Source organism: Mirounga leonina, unplaced genomic scaffold (assembly GCF_011800145.1).
Source record: "Mirounga leonina isolate KUSES-001 unplaced genomic scaffold, KU_Mleo_1.0 Mir_129, whole genome shotgun sequence".
NCBI lineage: Eukaryota > Metazoa > Chordata > Mammalia > Carnivora > Phocidae > Mirounga > Mirounga leonina.
The window spans coordinates 26,700,903-26,722,341 of NW_023270323.1; the positions used below are offsets into that span (position 1 = coordinate 26,700,903).

General features: G+C 37.5%; 1 protein-coding gene across 1 annotated transcript in view; it reads left to right on the forward strand.

Moving 5' to 3' along the window:
- TMPRSS11D (transmembrane serine protease 11D) overlaps positions 1-21,439 on the forward strand; it is a 50,430-nt gene that overhangs the window by 991 nt on the left and 28,000 nt on the right. The window contains exons 2-3 of the mRNA XM_035005581.1: positions 17,662-17,783; positions 19,906-20,024. Of these exons, the coding sequence (XP_034861472.1) occupies positions 17,662-17,783; positions 19,906-20,024 (241 nt within the window). The remainder of the gene's footprint in view (positions 1-17,661; positions 17,784-19,905; positions 20,025-21,439) is intronic.

Below are 21,439 nucleotides of genomic sequence, written 5' to 3' on the forward strand. Positions count from 1 at the left end.
TACATAATTTGATGTGTTTGTATGTGCATCTATGAACGAACATATTGTTCATTTTGTTTTTCCATTAACACAGAAAAATGTGATATTAAGTCATTTTAAAAAGGTGGTAAAAGCATAAGTAATGTGTTGGCTATGTTAAGTGTAGCTGAGTTTACTCTAAGTCTACCACACTTTAGAAAACTCAATCAAAATTTAAATTATTTTAGTAAAATATATGTACAACTATGCACATTTGAATATATATATATAGACACAAGTGAAAAATGGGTAGCCATCTAAGTTTCTAACAATAAATAATTAAGAATTAACAATAATATAAATAAAATAACTTCATATTACACAACGGATATGATGAATTCATTAAAAGAGTTAAAAACCTATGAATTTATATACTGTATCTGTCCTTACTTTATGCAAAAAAAATCACAGAATTGTATTTACTCATTGACTATCACTTCACAAAGTATACATGTGAGAAAGTCTAATGAGGTACATAAAACACTAATCATATTTGTTGTATTAAAGTGGTAAGCTTGGGGCACCCGGGTGGCTTAGTCTGTTGAGGGGCCAGCTCTTGATTTTGGCTCAGGTCATGATCTCAGAGACCTGAAATCGAGCCCCCACGACAAGCTCCGTGTCATGTCCCCTGAGGAGCCCCATGTTGGGCTCCATACTCAGCAGGGAGTCTGATTCAGGATTCTCTCTCTCCCTCTGCCCCTTCCTCCGCTCTCTATCTCTCTCTAAAATAAATATGTAAATCTTTAAAAGATAAGTGGTAAGCCTATGAATTATATTTTTCCATTATTTTTTAAATTTCTATAACAATGTAATATTGTTTTGGTAATCACTATACAGTTTGAAATGCATTTTGCTGAAACATTTGTATTTTCATTTTGTAAAGAAATTTCTCTGATTTTTCAAAAATTGACCTTTATAAGCAGCTAGATGTACATCAAAATATCATTCGAGGAAAATAAAGAAAGATAGATAAATAATGCAAATAGTGAAAGAGATATACAATTTTGGAATGCCTTGAATCAATCTAATTCCTAAGTTGATTCATCCTTACATGAAATACGACACTCAATCAGAACCAAATTTCCAATTACAAAAGACTCTTCTTTGAAACCTTGATTTTTACAGATCACAGTCTGAAATATTTTCTTTCTTAATAGTCTGTATCTATTAAAAATCAATTTGTTATTCCTTTTTTAACCTAAAATTTATATCATTCCCAATTCATTTTGTTCATGGATTGGTTGGTTTTATCAGAATGAGATCATCAGGGTTACCAAGCCAAATTGATGAAATTTTGAAAATAATTTATGAATCCGCATCCATCAGTTTGAGTATCCGTGATTAGAAAACTATGCCTTCTGTCAACCTGAATAAAGAGCAGACTTTTCGGTGGAAAGGGGAAGGCATATTTAAATGGATGAGGGAGTTAAAATCAGAAATATTTTCATTCTGACAATTCTACTTTGAAGCCAGGACATCTGCCTGAGTCTAATATTACAAGGAATGAATTAAAACATACAGTTTCCTTCTCAGCTGGAATATTCCTGTCAGCATAAAAGCATGCCATGCTATCTCCAATTTAAATCTCAAACTCCATGATTTTTCCAATTCCTCCATATGCTCTGAGAAAGCAGAGTATCCAAATTGGGAAAGGGAAAGGAAATAAAAGTGTGTAAAATATTTTTTATGTAATTCTAGGTAATTTTTGGTAGATCTCCAGGTAAATTCTGTGATACTTTTGGTTGAAAATGGGCTCTCTTGGACAGTTTGCTTACTTTTATATATAAATTAAACCTCCAGATCCCTCCAGGTTGTCCTTTCCTAAAGGTTACAAAATGGTGTGTTTATTTCTTTACCCACCTTGCTCACTCCTCTCCAAAGAAGGAAATCATACCACAGGGCCCAGGAACCTGGACAGCTACATTATCATAATATAATCATTATTCATTTCAAATCCCTGGGTACTCCAGATTTTTTTGTCAAGTCTACATAGGGAGTGTCTATGACTACTACATTACATAAAAAGTATGAAATGAGGTTTGAAAAACAGGATAAAGATTTATAAGTTGGAATTCAGAATGCAGTTTAAGGAAAGACTCAAGGTAAGGGAGTATATCTCAACTCAGGAAGAGACAAGTCTTAGCAGAATGCCTCAGACCATAACAAATCTTATTTACATTTTCTTCCCTTTTTGTCTGTGCTTGTGATATGATTAACTGATTAAACGGACATGCCAAAGCCCATCAGGTAGCCTGCCTTCTTCCAGCCCAAAACAACATGAGACAAAAGTAGAGAAAAAAGCCAAGACTGTCAGAAATACATTTCAAACTCTGCCTGTTGCTTCAATCCTGCTTTATGAATTGCTATGTTAACTTTCAAAAACCATGCTTAAAATTGTAAATCATTAGGCAAAGTCTGTATCTCTTAATAGAAATTAGACGAGTGTCAACTTATCTTTACAGTCACAGAGCCCCAAAAATGTGAATTTAAAGTTCAAGTTTTGCTCACAAAAACCTCAGCTTGCATGCTAAAACAGTTGCCACATTTAGCCAGAATGTTTTTCTAAAGGAGGTACAGGCTGGGAGGGGTTGTCCTCTGGAAGACATTCCCAACTTATTTCCTCAGAAATTTGTTACTTACCTGACTTTTATGCTGCTTCAGCCCCCAACACGGCTATGGTTGATACCCCTAAAATAAATCATGAGGACAAAACTCAACATCGACTATTGTAAGGGAACTTAAGGATATTCAATCCAATTCCTTAAAAGGTATTGCTCCAACTTGAAGGATCCCATTCTCTTGAGCAAAGAAAACTTGCCATAACGGCACAATTTTTCAGAGTATGCTTTAAGTCTAAATACAGCACATGCTTATGATATGTAAAATAGAATCACCATCCTAATAAAACCATTCTTTGGGTAACTGTCTAAAACAATTGAAAATAAAATTGACTTTGGAAAAGTTTACACACTAATGACTAACTCAGCAGAAAGAAAATGGCAGATTTGTTGAATATTTACAGTATCCATTTGCCAGAGATATGAACAAGTGCCTCAGTGATTAATAGATATATGAGCTCAAACTTCAAGCAAGTATATTAAAAAGAGCCATTGAATGTATTTTTTCTAACCTAGACAAATTTTTATTCTGACGATCTTACTTCTTAGCCAGGATATCGGCCTGAGTTTAAAACGGCAAAGAATGAATTAAAACATACAGTTTGCTTCTCTGTTGGAATATTCCCATTATCATAAAGACACACCATACTATCTCCAGTTAAACAATAAAACAAAGCAAAACTCCTTCCTTGACCTACATCCCTCCTCCAGCTATTGCCTTATTTCTCATTTCCTCCCCTAACAGCAAAGCTCTTCCAAAGATTTGTCTAGATGCGTTGCCTCCATTTCAATTTTCTTCTCCTATTCACTCCCTTTACTTTTTAAATTTTTTATTGTGAAATGTATCACACAAAGACTAATATTAAAATGAACCCCAAAATAGTCATCATTTATTAAGAAAAATAGCATCACCAGGTAACATCCTGTCCATTAACTGCCCTCTCAACGACCTTGCCCAATCTGTTATCTGGCATGTTATCTAAATGTCCTTGATTTTCTTTATGGTTTTACCATTCAAAGACAGATCCCCAAATAACATATCATTTAGTTCTACCTATATTTGAAATGAATATAAATGGGATCAAAATTATGTTTTATAAAGTATGTATAGTAATAATTTATTCATTCACACAGCTATATGCTGTTCCATTGTAAGAGTATACTCTAACTTACGTATCTGCTCTTCTAGTATTTTGCCATTACAAATACTGCAGCTCTGAACATTCTCAAATGGATCTCGTGGCACAAAAGTGCCAGAGCTTATCCGGAAAATGGATTTTCTGGGTCATAGAGTGTGGTGCATGTTTATCTTTAACCTATTCCCTCTTATCCCACTGCAAAAATGTTCTCAGCCCTACAGATGTGAAATAGCTCATAAATAAATCTTTTTAAAAAATGAAGGTTTCTGAGTAGCAAGACCATACCTACTGAAACAGTCTATCTGGATGTTGGATGCAGGAATCTTTCTTTTTCCAAGCTTCTCAAATGATTCATATGCACGCAAAAAAAATGAGAGCAGGGGCGCCTGGGTGGCTCAGATGGTTAAGCGTCTGCCTTCGGCTCAGGTCATGATCCCAGGGTCCTGGGATCGAGCCCCGCATCGGGCTCCCGGCTTGGCGGGGAACCTGCTTCTCCCTCTCCCTCTACTGTTCCCCCTGCTTGTGCTCTCTCGCCCTCTCTATCAAATAAATAAATAAAATCTTTAAAAAAAAAAAAAAAAACTTGAGAGCAGTTGGTTTAGGTGGTAATTGAAGCTGATTGAATAAGATCAGCTAGAGAAAAAAGAGAACACCCAGACAGAGCATGGAGCAACATCAGACATTTAAGGGTAAGTAGAGGAGAAGCAACCAGCAAAAGACATTAAAAGGGGGAACCAGAAGGATACAAAGAGTGTGGAATCAGAGAAATTAAGAAAAAAAAAAAAAGTGTTTCAATAAAAAAAGAATGAGTCAACTGTGGGAAATGTTGCTAACAGACAGGTGTCTTATACTCCCTCAGAAAGATAGGAGTGCCTTAAGGCAAGGACAACTTTTTGACTATTTTCAAGATGTCCCCAGTGCTTAGCAGAATGGTATTATAAGTACTCAATTGTTATTGATTTTTGTAACATTTATTTAATAAACACTGTTAATAGAGTGCCCACAATGTCCTGGGTTGCAAAAAAAAAAAACAATAAAATATCAGAGAAGGAACACAGACAAAAAATCAAGAGGCCTCTCCATAGCGCCACTTAATCTCTCTGCAGATCAGTTTCTTCTTCTGTATAATGGGAAGTCAGAGTGGTTATTCCTGAAGCTCTCTTTCATTGCTAACATTCTGTGATTCTATAGAATGTTATCACTCTTGAGAAACGCCATTTAGAAAAAATTACATTATTTACAGCTAAAGCTGGGTTCTACCTAAAAGAAGAATGTAGAATTTATCACTTACTGAACACGGGCCAGAGTTCTAAGTACTTTACAAACAGCATCCCGTTTAATCTCACAACCCTCTGACGCATGTGATTATCCTCATTTTATAAATTAGGAAACTAAGGCTCAGAGGGGTTTTGTCATTTACCAATAGTCAGTTAGGTCTGTCTAATTACAAAAGTCATGATTATCACCATTGTACTATATTATCTTTCTATATTACTTGTGTAGTAGTTAAAAATACAGGCTTCTGGAAAGGGCTGGTGTTTCATAGAATATTTATATAAAAATAGAAGAAACCCAGTAAATGGATGCATTGGTTCAGGAGACAGAACCCCTATGTGTGCAGCTCTTCATGCCCATGGTAAGGAGCCATGTTTACCGTGTAGACAGGGCCTCACTTCCATCATCAAACCCAGCCTCACCCTGTACAGCTCCTTTTAAAGAACAGACCATTAAAAACTTTGGGAGATACAGAGGAGAACTAATCACCAGCAGTGCTTGCCCTCGTTTATTTGATTGACCGCGCACCGACACAGGGCCATGCACCAGACAGAATTCTAGTTCTGTTAACAAATGTTTAACTCGTTTGTCCTCACAAAAATCTGGAAGTAGGTACTATTGGTACCTTCATTTTGCAGGTAAGGAAATCTAGAAGTTCGGTGACTTCCCAGGTTCACACAGTAAGTTAAGTGGCAGATGCGGACTTTGAACCCAGTTAGTAGAATTTCAGAGTCAGCTGTGGCTCGTGGAGCTTACAGTCTACTAGCGAGGAGGGGTGTGGGGATAGGAGACAGATAAGGACCTTGGCAAGCAGACAGGCTTTCTTAAGAAGCAGGAGGGGAAGAATGAAGGGGGGGAAATCGGAGGGGTAGACGAACCATGAGAGACGATGGACTCTGAAAAACAAACTGAGGGTTCTAGAGGGGAGGGGGGTGGGAGGATGGGTTAGCCTGGTGATGGGTATTGAGGAGGGCACGTTCTGCATGGAGCACTGGGTGTTATGCACAAACAATGAATCAATAAACACTACATCTAAATCTAATGATGTAATGTATGGGGATTAACATAACAATAAAAAATTTAAAAAAAAAAGAAATACAGTGTTTTGCAAAAACAGAGTGTGCAGTAAAAGTGAGAAAACCTACCAATAGGAGTGGTCATGGAAATGAGAAGGTGCCGTCCTTTTAAAGGAGGAAAGAATAGTATGAAGGTGACAAGTAAACTCACTGATTCTTGTTTAAGAACAAAGGAGAACACTGGAGTCCAAAGAAGTGATTTGCCTCACGTCAAGCAGTTTTTCTAACCACTTCAACAGTGTTTTACCCCTGCTATACATACTGCTTCCCAAGATAAGTGACATGTCTGCATTTTTCCTAAGCTCTGAGGGACATATTTTATTGTGTAGCCCTCAAAAATATTAGTATCACTGTTCATTTCATTATGACACAAAACCATCCTGGGAAAATAATACTGAGAATCTCAATTCTTTCCTCTGCTTCTGTAGACAATCTGGACAAGGAGCCACTAGAATTAAATTCAGAAGGGGTTGAGTTCTAGATGTTTTTAAAAATATATTGATGTAACTAAGTATTACTCAAGAGCATTTGCAAGAGCTAATCTTGGCTTTTATCCATGATTCATTAGAAGCCACCTTTTTTTCTATGAGAACAATTATCATGTACAGATATAGTTAAATATAACTAACTATGATGAATACATGCGGGGTTCTGATTCCATTCTCTACTCATCCTAGAACCATTCTAGGAAATTTCTAGATTCTATCATGCCCATTAACCTATGCCACCCAGATTGTGCTTAAATGTCTTTCTTGCTTTAGATCCTTCCTGGTAGATTTTTACTTCCTTAACTTATGCATTTAAAGATATATATTTTTCTTCTTCTACCCCCCATTCATAGCACCCCCTTCCCTGCCTCTCTGCTCCCCTCCCAAGCAAATAACATAAAAAACATGGCATACATCCTTCCATACAAATTAAGCAGGATTGTTTCCTGGCAATTGTTAGAATTTTTTTTATATTTGGGTCTATATATAATAATCAGATCAAACATTGGAGGATGAACATATTCGGGGCCAATGCTGCTTTGTGCTCCTTTGGAGTGTGGTGTACCAAATTCTTCACCTTGGTGGGATTCACTTTGTAGAAGCAATGAAATATCCTGACACTTTCAATTTAATATTAAAAATCAAGTCACATTGAACTGGAAGTAAAGGCCCTTAAATCCTTTATTCATTTATTTTCTGTAGAAAGAAATATGTATCTAGTTCCACGTTAGGGTCAGTGTATTTTGACAAAGAGATAAGTTAAGGTTTTGAACATTTCGTAATGACCTTATAATAGAAGAGACCTGTTTATATACTTGAACTTTAGGAAACACAGAAGGAACTAGTATGCTTTCAGTAAAGTCACACTTCCACTCTGGAGCTACTCTGATCTAATTATACGCAAAACCTTTGTTATATATAGTCCGTAGACCAATAGCATCAACCTCACCTGGGAGCTTATTGGAAATGCAGAATCTTGGGCCCAACCCCAGATTTGCTAAAGTGTGCATTTTAACAGGCAATTCACATATACATTAAAATGTAAGAAGCACTGAACAACTACAATTAAACTTAACAGCTACACGGTAGTCTCTCAAGTATCCAAAATGGAGAGAGAGGTAAGCAAGAAGCATCCTTGCATATTTAAATATGAATAAGAATGCCCTCTGAGCTGAGTGTGCAATAGTTCCCTAGTCTCTCCTGCAGAAACACTAAGTGCTTTGGGCTAGTTAGAACTCACAGAGCAGCATTTTCTTAACTGAGTTCTGGGAACATTGTGTTCCTCAAAATGTTAGGTATTTCAGGAATAAATACTTCTGTGCTCAAATAAGCTTGGGAAGCATTGCTGTCTAGTCAGATCAGAGCGCATATGGGAAGGAAGAAACAGGAGAATAGGAGAATGTGCAAAGAACAAATGGGTTTTGCCATTTTGCAGCTTGAATTTAAATATAAGCTTTTCTCTGGGGCTTTCTTCTCCACCCTGACACATAACAGTAATATGTGTGACACATTCCCCATGGATCTAACCAGGCTCAGAAGCAATTCCCCCATGCACTACTTGTAACTTCACCCCCAAAATATAAGAAAATGCAAGTCAGTAAGAGTGATGTTATGCTAGAATTATCTGCTCTGAATTGTGTAAGAAGTAAGTCATTTCAAAACTCTGATGCTTTAACAATTATTTGTAACAAATTGCTTGCTGTCAACAATAATACACCACTGTATCCCCATACCTCACCGAGAATTGCACGGCACTGGCACCAGAACTTGAACTGAATACCCATTCAGTTGAGTCCTTTCCTGCTTCTGTGAGCTCAAGCCCACCCTCACTGTCTCTCCAACAGCTTAATAATTTTGTTATTGTAGTAAGTTAGCAATCACTAAAAAAATGAATTTAATTTTTAACAGCTTTTGGGATGTAACTCCATACCATAAAGTTCACCTGTTTAAGGGTACAATTCAGTGGTTACTAGCATATTTATGCTAGTTGTGCAACCATCACCAAAATCATCCCAACAGATACATTTAAGTTTAAAAATTTCAAGTACTCGTTTCCCAAAGAGCATTTTGACAATAAAATCTGACATATTTATACTGTCATGAATATTTCCTTACAATTTTCAGAAAGTTGGCAAAACCATGTTGGTGCTAATAAAGGTTACAGATCATCTTCAGTCAAAAATAAAGAAAAAAAGGAAAGGAAAAGAGGGGAAAGAATAAAGAAAAACTAGGGAGGAAAAACACCTAGTTTCTTGAAAACTAAATCCAGGTAGGACAAAAATGTTGTGTGGAGGAAAATAGACACAGAAGCAAATCGTCAACTAAATAATTGTTTATTGCTTAGAACCTGCTCTAGGTTAAATGGCTCTGCCAATCGCTACACTTTCTAGAGCTCAGAAGGAATACTAACATTGAATGAACAGCAGTGCCCTGTAGAGTACATGCTAAGCTCTCCCTAATATTAATTAGCAAAGAGATAGGTAACCTGTCTCAGGAATTTCTCTGTCATGATGGTTGGTTTTGAAACACAAGGCATACATTCTTTGACAATGATAAAATCAACAAAATATTGCTCCTGTAACTTTATGGATTGATGACTTGTAGAGAAATACATTTAAAGTATCAGCATCATGAAGTTTGAGAAGAAATATTTCCATCTGCTCTGTTGTTTTCAAATCACCTAGGTAGGCTCATCTTTGTAGACCATGCCATCGTCTACCATAATGCCGCTGTGCCCATTTGCACACTGAGAAGAATCCATAATCTCAATTATGGAAGCAAGAACCCATGGGCCCTTTGATCAGCTGTAGAGTTCCAGCAAAGATGGCCTTCCTTATAAAAGCATATGTATATTAAGTGTAGCAGAGCAGTCACCAGAATATGCCTCCAAGTCCTTATCTGACTCTATTAGTCAGTAGTCTTCAGACATCTTCTATTAATAATTACACAAGACTGACTCTACAGTGTAAATCTCCTAACTCCAGGTCTTTATCTACATCCCCCTTAGAAATCTTTTACAATGCAAGAATGAAATAAGATGCTCAGAAGTTTAAAGTCAATTAAAAGAATCTTTTATTTCAAAAACACGACTGATATTAGAACAAAGAAAATCTCAATAAAAAAAGAAATCATGGGGCGCCTGGGTGGCTCAGTCATTAAGCGTCTGCCTTTGGCTCAAGTCATGATCCCGGGGTCCTGGGATTGAGCCCCACTTCGGGCTCCCTGCTCGGCAGGAGGCCTGCTTCTCCCTGTCCCACTTCCCCTGCTGTGTTCCTGCTCTCACTATCTCTCTCTGTCAAATAAATAAATAATAATAAAAATCTTTAAAAAAATCATTTTCAATTGCAAAAATTTCAACATCTGCCTTATTTATTGCAGAAACATAAAGTGAACATTATTAACAGAGAAAATGTTACAAAACTAAAACTATTTTTCAACTTATCAGGGTCCAAATAAATTAAGATTTGATACACTATGATGGAGCATGATCTATAATATATTCTTTCTCTACTAGTTGTTTAATGCAGCCTCAATCACTAGGACCCAGTGAAATTTTTCTACATCAGGTAATAATTGTGGTTAATTATCTTGAAATACATTTCAATACTATAATGAAATAAGATGGAGAAAGAATGCCCATGGACTTCCAATATATGAAAATGATTCCTTCAAATTTAGGACCAATTAGACACATGTGAACAGAGCATCATCAGCAGTAAAGGTAGATTTGCCCTATTGTGGCCACACTTTCTCATGGGGTTCATTCTATGACGTCGATTTATTGAAAAGAGCTGATGGGGCGCCTGGGTGGCTCAGTCACTTAAGCATCTGCCTTCGGCTCAGGTCATGATCCTGGGGTCCTGGGATTGAGCCCCACATCAGGCTCCCTGCTCAGCGGGAAGCCTGCTTCTCCCTCTCCTCCCCACTCATGCTCTCTGTAGCTATCTCTGTCTCTCTCAACTAAAATAAAATCTTTAAAAAAGAAAAGAAAAGAAAAGAGCCTGAGTTCCAGAGTATATCCTGAGTCCTAGGAAAGAAAATCCTTAACTAGCCTGTGAGGCAATTGAGCCCACACCTCTTAACTTCATTGGCAGCAGGGTCTCATAAAATATCATCAACTCCCAACTCCACTACTACATACTTACATGCACACACACACACACACACACCTATTAGTCATTTGTTCATATCAACTTGCAAACTTTGTGAGAAGAATTTGGATTCTGGATTGGCTTTCCCTGTAAGTAGCAGATTCCAGAACTTTCACACATCATTTCAGGTCCGCTATATACAGTTGTGAAGTTTGTGCAATGCACAAAATTGCAAGGCTTAGGGGAAGACTGGAAGCTGAGATGGAGCCTATGCTCTCTGACAAGCCATCTGTCCCAGAGTGTAGCTACATGCAGCCCACGGAGCACCCTTTTATAATTGTCTCTGTCTCACAGAAAAGCGGCCTTTTCCTAATTCTCACCAAAGTATTACATAAGTTAGCTCAGGTCCCTCACCACTTGCCCAACCTCTGTATCCTCAGGAAGTATAAAGAGATTTATGTATAAACTTCTTTAAATGCTACCCAAGATAAAAATAAATTGGCAAGTAAATCATTGAGTTTAAAGAAAGTCACATAGTGCATTCCAAAAGTACGCACACATAAAGTGGTGTGGGTTTGTGATTCAAGGATAAGTTCTTATCTTCCATATGAACCTAGAGTTTTCAGGATGCACCATGCTTTAGTAAAATAAATATATTCAACAAGTCTTAAAACTGTGGCACCGACTCTGCCACTATCCAGTTTTGCAATCAGAATAATCCTCTTGTGTCTCTCTTTCCTTTTACACTGCACCTGAGTTTATCAAGAACAACAGCAACAACAAAAACTTAAGAAAGAAAGAAAAATGGTGGACAAGATCAGTGAAAATTTGCTGGAAATAGGAAGAGGGGGTCCTTTTCTCCCATCCCAAATTCAAACAGAAAAGCTATTCCATTTAATCTGTTTTCCATCTTTGAGCTTCCAAGCAAGACCTTGTTTGAACACAGTGTTTATCAACTGAAAAAAAATTAAAACATTGAATTAGATAGTCCCTACTGCCTGTTTAGTGGTAAACATCTAGTGTTAAGGAAATGGACTAAAATAAAGAAGTCCCTTTACTTTGGAACCATTTCTCATAATCTTCATAACTCCAATATATAATGTAAACACACACCCATATTCAAATACATGCATTTGTATATCCTATAACACAGATCTATAGCAATATTTTTGAACTTTCCATTTCTTAGCATCAACAACAAGGTAGAGTGATAGAAATGAATAACAACATGATAATTAACAGAAAAATCCCCTCCCATCTGATGTGGACGTTTGCAGTTTGAGCTTGACAGACCTGGATTCACATTCCAGCTCCATCGCTTACTAGCTGAGTAAATAAGCTTCTATTTCATCATCTGTAAACTAGGCTTATTTACAAGGATTAAATTAAATGATGTAGAAAAATTCAACACAGTGCCAGGTACATGGCAAGCACTCATTAGATGGCAGAGATTATTCTCCAATCTATATTTTATTTGTCAGTATTTAAAACAAAAATGCACATCATATAATCCTATATAAAGTTCCTCCAAACTATAGTTAAATTATTTTTAAACTCTTCTTTGCAATGTCATTCATCAATTTTCATAAATAATGCTTGATGTGGACTCTGTAATGGGTGTTGTGCTAAGGATGGGACACATCTTGACAGACACAATGCATGTCTACTTTTCAGGAGTTACAGCCTAGAGGTGGGTGCAGGCAAGAAAATTGTTGTTTCCCACAAGAAGGGATAATGACTAAAATAGAGAAATTCACTGGGAATTATGAGATCAGATGAGGGGAAACTAGGGGAGAAGAAAGTATCTACCTGGAGGGAAAGAAAGTTGGTTGAAATCCCTTAAGAACAAAATGGGAATCTATGGGGCAGTTGAGGTATGAGGTTTTCTAGGCAAAGTGTCATCACACACAGAAGTCGCTGTCCCATTCGGGCTGGCTGGGGTTAAGTGGGCAGATGAGGATATGGCAGAAGCTGAAGATGCAGAGGGGACTATGAAGGCTTTCAGTGCCATGTGGGAGGTTTGGATGCCATCCTGAGGATCTTGACAAGCTATAGATAAATTTCAAATGAGGCAGGGGAAGGGCAGAGTGTCAGAACCCAAGACTTATATTCAAAAAACTCCCTGGAAGGATTTGAAAGGGTTGATTTGAATGAAATAAAATCTTGCTCATTCCATCCCCATCTCGCTGCGCCCCTTGCTGTTTCTCAAATTTACCAGGTGAGCTCCTGGCTCAGGGCCTGCTCTTACCTCTGCTGAAATCATTCTTTTCCTCGAACTTTCATGGCTTGCTCACTCACCTGCTCTGGTCTTTATTCAAATGTAACCTTTTCAGCATGGCCTTTCTCGGCCACTCTACCTAAATTTCCAGCACCACATACACACTTCCTTTCCCACCTCTCTTTCCCACCTTTTCCCTTATTTTACTTACTCATTTCTGTCTCCCTTCACCATTAGGACTGCTGTTGTCTGTTTCTTTTCATTGTATTCCAGCACCTAGAACACTTAAGTCACTCACCAAATGTGTCTTGCATTAACTAATTAATGACTGCATAGTTAATGAAAGGGAGACAAGAGGCATTGCAAGTAATACAAGTCAGTTGATAAGAGTCAAAATTAAGAACAAAATAGAGGGTACAGAAAAGAAAAGATTCAGGTGTAAGATAAGGACTGTGTGGTGACCTCTTGAATATGAGAAAGACCAAGAGAGAGCAGGTGCAGCTAATTTCTAGGTCTCCAACTTAGGGTACCAGATAGATAGAAGTGAATCAATTCACCAATTTTAGAAATAGTTGAGAGTGTAGTACTGGAAGAAAAGTTCAGTTTCAAGGAGGGTTTCTTTTTTCTTCTTCTTCTTAGATTCTACTTTATTTGGTAAAACCCAGAAACTAACAACCAATTCACAGGCCCCCACCTCCTTCCCTCTGAAGAAAGAAGTTCCCAAAAGACAAAAAGGCTGTGGCTTGGGTATCACCCACCATTTCCAGGTTTCATACTTGGGCAACTCATGGCCTGATGGTCAGGCCTCCAGACCCAAAGCTCTCAGGCAATAGAGAAAGCTAAAGGAAGCTCTCACTTCAGAGACAATGAACCCATCTCACCTCTCTTCCCCCTACTCACGGCCTCCCTGCACCCCCAACCTAAATAAAAAGATAGCAGAAGACAATGCATGAGTGTCATACAAACACACACACACACACACACACACATATACACAGCTTCCTTTCAGCCCAAGGGTTACAAAATCCCTCCCTGAAAGGACAACTGGCAACACCAATCAAGGCTTCATGGTACAAAGTGATGGTTGGAATCCTCTGAGACTGGTAAACATCCAGGGAGAAAATATTCCACCTTCACCCCATTCCCAGACCTCCCACATTTAAGAAGGTTGTAAAGCATCCAGAAGATGTCTGGAGATAACTGGCAATGGCGGGATGAAGCTCAAAGACAGGACTGGGCTGAGGATCTATCCTAGGAAATGTTACCCTATAGCATGCTTGCTGAAACTATGGCATAAAGTGGGATTATCGAGGAAGAATGCTTTGCAGGAGAAGACAACTGTGGACCAAATCTTTGTTATCATGATACCTGAAATCTAATTTAAAAGGATACAAAATTGTCTAAAAGTCCTTGATATGCATATGCATCTGAATTTGCAATTACCCTGTCACTGTTTTCCTCCATTCTTACAGGTGATGGACATTGTTGCCAATGGCTCTATTAATCCACAGCCCTATATTGGTTGTAACTATGTGTCAGTGGCAAAGATTAATTAATATTCCTAAATAATTTTGATATATTAATGTAAGATTTACTTCCAAATTATAATTAAATCAACAATTATTTTATTGCACACTTACTATGTGTAAGACATAGTCCTAGCACTCAATGGGTGTTGATCCCATTTGCTTCCCCCAAACGAAGTCAGAAGAGATAGGAGTCCCGAAACTTTCCTGTCTCCTATAGTATGAGGGAGGAAGTGTATGTGAAAGGAAGAGCATGTGCTTTGATTCAAAGCAAACTAGTTTCAATTTTCAGCTGTCACTCTTGGGTAATTTTGAGTTATTTACTCTCTGAGCCTCAGTTTCCCTATGTTCAAAACAGGGACCATAATACCTGCTTTACAGTTTTGAAGACTGGCACTACACATGTACAATGCCTGACACTTAGACTCTCAAAACTATAGAATAAGTTTTTCAACATTACTGTGACTTTTCCAAGTTAATAAAAGAGAGCAAACGAAAGGGGGAAGCCAGTTAAACATGTTACAACTCAATGATTTGTTTTGCTTTGTTCAAATGCAAGCACTAAAAATCTCAGTGGTCAGGAACTGGCTTTAAAAGCAAAGTATTTTCAGGGCGCCTGGGTGGCTCAGTCGTTAAGCGTCTCCCTTCAGCTCAAGTCATGATCCCAGGGTCCTGGGATCAAGCCCTGCATCGGGCTCCCTGCTCCGCGGGAAGCCTGCTTCTCCCTCTCCCGCTCCCCCTGCTTGTGTTCCCTCTCTCGTTGTGTCTCTCTCTGTCAAATAAATAAATAAAAATCTTTAAAAAAAAAAAAAAAGCAAAGTATTTTCTTGCACAGATTTCCATTGCATTGAGTCAGAATTCAGTGTTTGCAAACACGTTATCTCTAATAGTTTACAAAGTAAATATTGTGCACAATTTAGTTTGTGTTGGCATAAGCTTTGTAATCAACCACATACAGAGGTTCAATGACAAGTTGCGTTACCAACAAAAGAGTAGATATTTCTTCAGCTGTTTCTACAGGGTGGAGCAACCCATTCTTATGCAATTAATTATGGCTTGTGAGATTAAGGTGATTTGAGCTCCACACCCTTTGTTTATTGAGTCATATGTTTCATGGTGCTTTTTAGTCATTGAGTTTAAGCTGTTTTCCACGAACTGAAGCGAAGTTGGCGCTAAAGTCATTCCCATGGGAGCCTCATCCAAGCTAAAGCAGCACGTGCTGACTCTAGCCTTTGGTTTTTGTTTCTTGGCCTCCAGCTTACTTCCTGTTTCTCAGTACTTCTCTCTCCACACTCATAAGTCTTGACACATTAGTTCATCTCTGGTTGAGGAGAAGGATCAATCAGTTTGGAAATTATTCAGGCTTTTGGGTTTACCCTGGACTCCAACTCTGTCTCCCCTTGGCTCTGCCATTACTCAGGAGCCACTGACATTTACTGACGTCACAAATGCCAAACACCGTGCACTTGTGATTGCATGTCACCGGCACAGAGACCACACAAGGTGACACGTGAGTAAACTGAGTCTCAAAAATCAGCAAACGTCAAAGTGCCAATTTCCTCCAATTTGAAGTTTACCGCAGTAGTGGTTTCCAGATGTTGGACTCTGGACCAGTGCCAGTGAAAGTCAGTTTTCACCAGTATAGCAAAATGAACAAAGAAGAGCAATGTAGTAAAAAGATATCATAAAGCTAAAGCTACGTCATTCATTTTTTGTTAGCCTGAGACAATCCTTCCTACTTCTAGCCTCTTAAATGCCCCTTCATTAAATGATAATGTTTGAGCATGGTCGGTTTTTGTATGATTAATGTGTTTATTCAACAAAATTGAAAGTTGGCAAGTCTCGGTCTGCCTCCAACAATCTCTTGATATGTTACTGGTCCCAGAACCACAGAAAACGATGTGCAGGTGGTACACTGCAAAATACCAGGAAGTGCCCTTCTATGAGTCTCTGAGTTGTGAAGAGCCCAAATAACATCAGGTCTCCCTGCTATGAAACCTAAATGTCTGCGAATCACTAACCCTCAGAGCATTCTCTTCACACTTATACCAGAAGGTTGGCAAAACAAATAGGAAAAATGAGAGACTATATTCTTGCTAAATGTAACTGTTTTTCAGCTATGTTAAGGCCTTAAATCTGAAACATGCTCAGAAGTTAACACATGCAACAAATATTTATAAATATAAATATTTATGAACCACCTATTTATGGCAGGCACCCTGCGAAGTGTCTGAAACATAAGCATGCATGCATGCTTTCCCCTCCAGAGGCACACAGCCTAGGAGATAACCTATTTAACTAGAAATATATTTCCTAACATAACCTCATTGATATTCAAGACAGCCTGTGCGGCAGGTATTATTAATCCCATTTGTCAGACTAAGAAAGTCTCAGATGAATGACAATATGACCTCCATGCAAACAAGGGAGAAAACAGAAATTCACACTTAGCTCTTCTGGTTACCTCCGCAGTGCAAGTGTATGTGGTTGTGGGGAGGGAGGCACTGAAGAAGACAGTACCTGGGCCACGTGCCTAATAGTTACCAGATACTGTATTAGTACAAATCTATTGGCTTACACTGCAGCTGATAAATTCATGGAGGAAAAATAGTAAGTCACACAAATCATCTGCTGTTGGGACAGTTCTGATTCATTTCAGGGGCTTGCTACTCTCCTGGGCCTGAGCACTCAACCTCTGGTCACACCCCCAGTTTTAATAATATAGAGAATATGACGGGGAGGAATGCTACTGTTCTGACTCCCTCCACCCCTCTCCCCACCCAGAATGACTCCTCTTCTGTACACCACTGGGGATGGTACCCAGTTAAGGGAGCTTTACCATAGTAAGTGTCCAACATAGGGTCTTGGAAAGACAACAAAACAGTACAATTAGTTGTTAGTGTTGAGAACCTCATCAACTGGCAGAAGGGAAAATAATTGCAAGGCATAGGTTCGATTTACTTATTCTTCTACCAAACTACCAAAATGTCAGCATTTTTGTGCTGAAAAAAAATTGAAAGTCATTAAGGAGAATGTTGTTAGTTCAGGTTCATTTCCAGGATTATATTCTGATCAAGAATCACGTTGTTTCCTATAAATAGAGCTATGTTCAGGCTGAAACACATAGGAAGGCAGAAAATGTTCACGAGCACTGAAATAATGGCTTCTCTGCGTGAAAGGATTAGTCTTTGACCATTTTCTACTGTTTTAAGGCCAGCACGGATGCCATCAACCTCAAGATTCCTGAATCCATATGTGGTGTGTTTTACTGTTGTGGTGGGGGTGGTAATCTTGGCGGTAATCACAGCTCTACTCATCTACTTTTTAGCTTTTGGTAAGTACTAGAAGACTAAAAGGACCACTTTTCAAACCAAATAACTAAATACACCTTCAAATGAAAAGTTTGGCATTCTCTCTTTTATTACCACTTTTATTTTTTAATATAACATAATTGTATGTCTTATATATCCCTAAATATATGTTTGTGTCTATATTTTCCCTCAATCAGTACTTTTTTTTTTTTTTAGCATAACAAACCCTTATTACTTAGGTAAGAATTATTCTAGCCAAAGGGAAAAAAAAAAACTCTTGATTCTTTTCTGACACTAGAATTTGTCTATTTTGTTTTCTCATTTAATATCATGATTTCCTTCTTCATATATTAACCTGATGAAATTGTAAAAGTGAAATAGTGCAAAGAATTTTAAGTTTCAACATTAAAAATTTGAAAGTATTTGTTAATTCATGATCTTTCTCCTGATAAAACAGCCTTGGGAGAAAGATGAGGAGTAAAAACAAATTTTAAAAAGGATCTGTTATTTTATTATTTCTCTTAGTATTATTATATCACAAAAATATAGGACACATGGAGATCAAACAATATAAAGAACACATGATACCCTGCTTACTCATAAACAACATTCCTTAATATCTCAGTGAACATTCTTTCAGTTGCTTTCATGTAGATAAATAAAATGTGTCAAATTCACTAGATAATATATGCTATAATCTGCTTTTTTCACTTAAAAATGCACTTTGGTATTATTTTATTTCAGCTATAATTCTGTTAAATCATTTAAATCCTACGTGTGGGTGTGTGTTTAGGTATATGGGTATGTATGGGTGTAGAGAGACAGAGAGAACATAATTTATTGTATGTTCTATTGTAAATAGGCAAAAATGCTTATTTATGTGAAAGTTGAAAAACTCTCAATGGCACAATAAAATTACCAACATTAAGAAAACCAGTAATAATGAATAATCTTTTCAGCCAAGCTAATTATAAAATTGTGGCTACATTTTGCTATCAAATCACCTGGAATCAACTACATCTAAGGTGATTACAGAGGCAAGAAACCTCAAGTTTACGATTAAATTAGTGAATTTTCACTCTTAATGGCACTGTATCGTCACACAAGTTGAGGAGTCTAGGTTTATCCTCTGCACCATTTGTGGCCCTTGAAAGACTTATTCCTCCACCACAAAGGACTATATTACCCTTTCACCAGGATCTCTAACTCTTTCCTCTGATGGAGATACTTCTCTGCATAAATTATGCTTACGAGTGATCAAAAGAAAGCAGGGATTTTTCCTAAGACAGGTTAGGTTATTATGTCCATGTTCATAACATTTCTAAGATGTGTACAGTGAGTTTTAGAAATATTTACTTTCTTCACCCCGCTGAATATGTCCTCTGGCAGACATTCTTTGGTAAAAACAATTCACACCGGACAACCAATTAGTTATCTTGTTCAAAGGCTTATTTTCTAGTTTATTCTAAAAAACTAACAAGTCACTGAGTTCTCTAAAATGATTATTATTTGAAACCATTCTTAAAATTATTCAGAATTACTCTGGGTTATTCTTTAGTGTTAAATGAATAATAGCATATTATAGACATTCATTAATACTTCTTGAATGAATAAATCTGCAATCATAAATCTCCCTAAAATATAGGAAAAATGAAAATTATGATACTTCTGAGCAGTTTAATTTCACAAATAATGCTGCTCTGATTTTCCTACATCCTTAACAATTTCAGATCTGTCATTTTTTTAAAAAACTGAAAGCAAGGGTGCCTGGGTGGCTCAGTTGGTTGGGCGACTGCCTTCGGCTCAGGTCATGATCCTGGAGTCCCAGGATCGAGTCCCGCATTGGGCTTCCTGCTCGGCAGGGAGCCTGCTTCTCCCTCTGACCCTCCCCCCTCTCATGCTCTCTCTCTCTCATTCTCTCTCTCAAATAAATAAATAAAATCTTTTAAAAATAAAAAAAATAAAAATAAAAATAAAAACTGAAAGCAAAATAATTTTATCATAGTTACATTTATAGTAAGTTTGGGGTTTTCTTTAAGAGAAGCAATTTTTTTAATTGTGTAATATAGCATCCTATAATCCTGAATAAATTAAGGTTTAAAGTACTTAGTAGTGAGACTGATTCTCCTTTTCTTTGTTTTACAGATCAAAAGTCATACTTTTACCATAGCAGCTTTCAAATCCTAAATGTCCAATATAGTAATCAGTTAAACTCACCAGGTACACAGGAATATAGGACTTTGAGTGGAAGAATTGAATCTATGGTAAGTTAATATTTGTATTTGCTCTTTATTCCATCATAAAACAAATTTGATAATAAGTCTAATATTTTGTGATCTATTTGTAATTGCTAAATGTTCTGCATATTTTTCCTCCTTGAATATTGAAAGGTGTGTTTCTTTGTGCTTTTTCCAAGTTAATTTGTTAGTATACTGGTTCTTCTTTACATTTTTTTAAGTCATGAGTGTAAAGTGCTAGAAGACTCTTGAGTAAATTCATATTTTATATGATAATGACTTCAAAGGCTGGAAGTCTACTGTTTGTGCAAGTTGAGCATTTACTACTGCTCTCCTTGAGATTACCTTTTTAAATCCTTTCCATTTTGCCTTCTTTCCTTTTTCTTACCCAACTAAACACACAGGTAGCAGGTGTTAAATAACATGTTTGCGTGTCAATAATGACATAGTTTAGACAACATCCTACTCTGGTTCATTGATAGACAGAGAAAATAAGCAAAACAAGATCAGGCTTTCACTTGAAGAGGCCCACCAGGAAACCTCACAAGTGGACCCTTTTGTATTCATTTATGACCATGGACCAGAGTCTGGCCTTTAGTCCGCACAGTCAGAGTTGACCAGTCTCAAGGTTGCTTACTTACCTTTTTAAAGAGTCCTAAGAATATAAATTAATCCAATGTCTCTAAAACGTCAGCATGTAACAGAATCACTTGACAGGCTTGTCAAAACCCAGATTTCTGGGCCCTGATGTCAGAGTCTCTGATTCAATAGGTCTGGGCTGGGCCCAAGAATTTGCATTCTAAGTTCCCAGGTGACGCTGATGCTAATGGTCCAAGACCACACTTTGGGAACCACTAAGTTAATCTATAATGAGAGCTCTTATGGCTGGGAGACTACATCATTGGCTCGTCTAACACATTTTTCCCTAGAGGCAAACTTCGCTAGAAGCCAAGTTATGAAACAACTGCTTAGTTTAATGGGATTAGAGCAAGGGAAGTTAGGTATATTTAAATGTTTAATGAGATCAGAATAAACAGCTGAATTAGTGATTTGGGAAGAGAATCTATGAGAGTTCCTATGATTTTCCTTGTTTTTGAGAACCTTGACAGTTTTGCAAAGTACTAGCCAGTCATTTTATAAAATCCCACAACTGGGCCTTTTTTGTTTGTTTGTTTTCTCTTGCTTAGAGTGGAGTTACAGGTTTTGGGGAGGGAGGAAGATCAAAGAGGAAAAGTGTCATTTTCATTCCATCACATGAAGGGGGTTCATTACACTGTCAGTATGACTTAGCACTGTCGACTTGATCACCCAGCTGAAGCAGCATTTGTCAGGTTTCTATATCGTACAGTCATTCCCTCCCTTTTCCATACCATACTCTTTGGAAAAAAGATACTATGTCTAAGCCATGCATAAGGAGTAGAGGAGTGGGGAGCTATGCCTTG